Source organism: Littorina saxatilis, linkage group LG2 (genome assembly GCF_037325665.1).
Source record: "Littorina saxatilis isolate snail1 linkage group LG2, US_GU_Lsax_2.0, whole genome shotgun sequence".
In the NCBI taxonomy this organism is placed as follows: domain Eukaryota; kingdom Metazoa; phylum Mollusca; class Gastropoda; order Littorinimorpha; family Littorinidae; genus Littorina; species Littorina saxatilis.
Window position 1 is genome coordinate 83,142,668 of NC_090246.1, and position 4,828 is coordinate 83,147,495.

The 4,828-nt window shown below is 44.7% G+C and overlaps 1 protein-coding gene across 1 annotated transcript in view; it reads left to right on the top strand.

The window, feature by feature from the left end:
- The window catches only part of LOC138959926 (uncharacterized), a 4,626-nt gene extending 53 nt beyond the window's left edge, over positions 1-4,573 (top strand). Inside the window, exons 1-2 of the mRNA XM_070331600.1 lie at positions 1-156; positions 944-4,573. The exon at positions 1-156 is cut by the window's left edge and continues 53 nt beyond it. Coding sequence (XP_070187701.1) covers positions 1,226-2,143 — 918 coding nt within the window. The 5' untranslated portion in view covers positions 1-156; positions 944-1,225 and the 3' untranslated portion in view covers positions 2,144-4,573. The remainder of the gene's footprint in view (positions 157-943) is intronic.
- The last annotated feature ends 255 nt before the right edge of the window (positions 4,574-4,828 follow it).

The following is a 4,828-nucleotide window of genomic DNA, read 5'->3' on the forward strand; positions in this document are numbered from 1 at the left end:
TAGTTATTGTTTGTAGAGATTTCGGTATTATGACCCTTAGATTTTATAATGTATTTCTGTGAGAAGACACTTCCTGTTTCCTTTCCACTTCTCCCCACCATGGCTGCCTGATAGCACACGTTCTGCTAGACTCAGGTTGAAAAGGTGCTAAATCAGGTTAGTTATAGTATTTTTGACTATCTTTGTGTGCAATTATATTGCAATGATGTTATTTTATTAATTTAAATATTAGTTTTGTTTGTATTGTGTAGGATGGTTCTGATTCTTGTGGATTTGTAATAGGCAGACTGGTTTCAAGAGCATGTTACCATGTGCTGATGAGATTTTGCTTCTTTGTCTGACTTTTGATTGGGTTAATATTAGTTATTTTGGGCTATGCTTTTGACTTTTATTATTTTATAAATTAATTGTTGTATTGACATCAGTGTTGATGTTAATTGGTTTTTCTCCTTGATGATTAATCTTGATTTAAGTGAAAGATTTATTTTATGGAGAAATGGAACATGACTGTGGATTGTTCAAATTGATAATGGCAGAGGAAGTGATGCTAAGAATGCATAGTCATTAGTTAGGCTTGGGCCTAGATGTGTTAATGGCTAACGTTCCACATTGTGTCGGATTGTGGATATGCTGAGACCCTCCAGTCTTAGTTTAGGTGTGGGCAGCTCATGGTTTAATCTTGCGATTGAATCTGATCAAGTGTGCTTTGGCCGCATCTAACCTAGTGTTGTAGTAACGTTATATTTTGGTTGTTATAATGTAACAATCCTACCAGTGAATATTAATTTGAATACGTGCCACATGTCATTTACCCGATGATTAATTGGGTGTACTACGCTGGTTTCGATTAGTTAAATTGTTTGTGTTTTGAGTCTGATTCGTTCATTCATAATTTTATGTGAATGTTTGATATTATTCTTACAATTGATTCTTATCCTTTTAGTGCCTTCAATGTTCTTCCTAGTCTAAAAGATTGTGTCATTTTTCCCTAATCAATCCTTGTGGCAAAACTTAGTTGAATAAAATATAATAGAAACTATTCTTTTTCTTGGCTGAATTGTGTGAATCTGGGGATTGGTACTTTAGGTAGTTTATAAATATAATTAAGTACCAGTTACAAAATTGGGGGCTCGTCCGGGATTTATTAAGAAAAAGATTTTTGTCAAAAATAGTTGAAAGATATTAAAATTTATAATAAAGTGAGCCCAGGGAGAGGTTAGGGAAAATGGCCGATCTGGAAGCATTGAGAGTTCAACTGGAAAAGTTGACGCAGACCATCCAAGAACAGCAGGCCGTGATCGCCGATCAGGGGGAGAGACTGGCCGACCAGGCACAACACCTCAAAACTGTTGCTCCACAGCCGGTGGTCGTAAAGGTTCCACCTCCACCCATGCGTCTGGGCACTTTCACTGGCCTTGCGCCGAAAGGAGGCCAGGAAGTCGCCTTCAAGGAGTGGAAAGATAAGGTCGACACCCTCCTTGTCGAGGGGTCTGAGGATGGGGAACAATTCCGCCGTGTTAAGGCTAGCCTCAAGGGGTTGGCCTTGAATCAAGTAAAGGATGCGAAGACATCCGAAGAGATTGTCAACACATTGGCCAACCTCTATGGTGAAGTTAAGACGGCGGAAGAACAATATATTGAGTTCATCAAGATGAGGCCGACGAAATCTGAGCAGCCTAGCAACTTCTTCAGCCGCCTATGGGAGAAGTTCGTGATCCTGAACGAAGAGGGCATCTACGAGGCTGACGAGGCCCAGAAGAAATTATATTACGCTTTCTCCTCAGCCATCAAGGAGAGCCACCCCCTCTTGTCTCTCGAATTGAGGAACAAGTTTGGCACACCGGGGGCGGTGAAACCTGAAACTGCGGCGGTGTTGCGGGCGGTGCGGGAGATGGAGGGGAGTTCCGCTTCTGCAGCCCAGGCCAATCAAGCTCAGACCAGCGCGGCACCAACCATTGACTACGAGCGTCTGGCCACAATGGTCGCAGAGAAGATGGCAGCGCAACAGAGGCCAACTGCTCGTGGGCGGAGTGGACCATGCTACCGCTGTGGTGAGGTGGGTACCCACTACAAGAGGGACTGTCGCAACCCACCGAATCCAGCGCGGGTGGCCCAGGCCAAGAAGCAGGCTTTAAACGGCTAACAGTTGTCGGCGATGGGGGGCCGGCAACTGGGATTGAACCAACTTCAACACCCCAAACGCTCCACAAATTGAACACTGCAGTGGAGTGTTTAGAGAATGGAATGAGCATGAGGGGGGTGACCCTCCGAAGTCCCCTCGTTGTGACACTGGAACCCGGCCAAAATATGACGCTGACGGGGAAGATATCTGTCTTCGCCAAGGACGTAAAGGTGCTACATCAATCACCTGAATCTTTGCCGGTTGGACTTGGGGTGAACGTGACTATGAATGGTGACAGTGTCAGCGTGAAAGTGTGCAACAACAGTAGGCGGAACATTAGTTTAGATCACAGAACTGTCTTCGCCGAACTGCATTCCTCAGATACAACAAGTGAACTCGATGCCTTAGTTGGCCCAAGTATGGAGGCAGACATTTTTGTGAACACCACCACGACAAGGTGTTTGATTGACAGTGGGTCCCAGGTCAGCATTGTGTCAGAGTCCTTTTATCGTGACAATCTGAGTGACCTACCGCTGCAGGAACTATCCTCCGAGCTGAGAGTCATAGGAGCCGGAGGTAGTGCCGTGCCGTATGTTGGTTGTGTGCGAGTGAATGTTTCGTTGCCGAATGATGTTGTTGGTGTGAATGCGACTGTGGATGTGTTGATGCTTGTATGCCCAGACACAGAGTACTCTCAGAGAGTACCTGTTATTTTGGGGACAAACACCCTGAAGAACTTTGCTGGTTTTTGTGAGAAACTAGTGGGACCTCATTTCACCAGATCTCTTCCCATATGTCCCACTATTGCTTTCATGTATCATGACCTAGCCACAGGTGATGATGGGAAAGTAGGTTCTGCCAAGGTTCGCACTTCTCATGTCACGATTCCGGCTGGAGAGACCGTTGAAGTGAAGTGTTACTCAAAAACCAACATCCCAAAAACTCGCGAGTCTGTCCTGGTGCAAGAACCTACCGAACCATCATTACCTGAAGGACTGAAGGTAGTTAGTTGCCGAGTTTCATCTGACTTGTTGTCCACTTTGAATATTGTTGTCATTAATGAGTCAAATCAAACCGTGTTTCTCAAGAAGAACCAAGTGGTTGCTGACATTTTTGTGTATGATCATGAATATGATGTAAACAAGGTAGTGTCAGAGTTGGCACCAGAATCGTGCAACCCCACTGCTTTTTCAGGTAGTGTCCAAACTGAAAACTCTGAATGTCAAGATTCGCAGATCAAGTTTCAATTTGGTGAAGCAGAGAAAACAGACCCTGAGTGGTGTAGAAACTTCACAGGTAGACTTCAGTCCTTCAAGGAAGCCTTTGTCACTGGAGAGTTTGACTTAGGCAGATCAAAGATAGGTGATCCCTTTGACATCCAGCTTGAACCTGGACCAGACATTAGGGAAAGACCAAGACCCATTCCACCCAAAGATTTTGAGGAGTGTAGGCAACACATTAGAGGATTGTTAGATGCCAAAATCATCCGTCCATCAAACTCCCCTTTTGCTAGCCCAATAGTCTTAGTCAGGAAGAAGAATGGAGCACTCAGGATGTGCATAGACTACAGGAGGTTGAATGCTAGGACTGTCAAGGACAGTTATTCAATCCCTAAGATTGAAGATCTTCTTCTCACTCTCAATGGAGCAAAATATTTCACAACTTTGGACCTCTGTAAAGCTTATTATCAGGTTCCAATGACAGAAAAGGCAAGTAAATACTCCGCCTTTATAACGCCTTTCGGGTTGTTTGAGTGGGATAGGCTTAGTCAAGGTTTAGCTAACGCCCCCGCCTGCTTTCAGCGTCTGATGGAGACTGTGTTCAGTGACATGAATTTGACAGAACTGATTGTATTTCTTGACGACATTCTCATTCATGCAAAGACCTTAGAGGAATTAGAGGAACGCACTGTCAAAGTTTTAGGGAGACTGAAGAAATACAACTTGAAGTTAGATCCAGCAAAGTGCGTTTTCGGTGCAGTTCAAGTGAAACACCTAGGATACGTTATCTCAGAAGGTTCCATCCGTCCAGACCCTGACAAGATAGCTACAGTTAGGGAGTGGCCTAGGCCAAAGACAGTAAAGGACGTGAAAAGTTTCATAGGATTCGCCGGCTTCTACCGCCGTTTCATTCCAGACTTCTCCTCCTTGGCCAGACCACTCAATGACCTGACTGTAGGTTACGCTCCAGGTAGCCGCTCAAAGTCTGGGAAGATAAAGAGTCAAATAACCCTCTCTACTTGTGTAACTTCATCATGGGGAGAGTCACAAGAAAGATCTTTTCAGTCCTTGATTTCAGCTCTGACAAGTGATTTAGTGTTGGGTATAGCTGATCGTACCAAACCTTTCGCTTTGCACTGTGATGCTAGTGGTGTAGGCTTAGGGGCTGTCCTCTACCAACAGTTTGGGGACCAGAGCAAGGTGATTGCTTATGCCAGTAGAGGTCTGAATAAGTCCGAGCAGAATTACCCTGCCCATAAGCGTGAATTCCTCGCTTTGAAGTGGGCCATGTGTGACAAGTTTAGGGACTATCTACTGGGCACTAAGGTCACTGTAGTCACTGATAATAATCCTCTCTGCTATATCCTGAAAAATGCAAAGCTGGACGCCACCAGTCATAGGTGGTTGACATCGCTCTCAATGTTTGACTTTGAACTCAAATACAAGAAGGGCTTGACTCATGTAGATGCAGACGCTCTATCGAGAC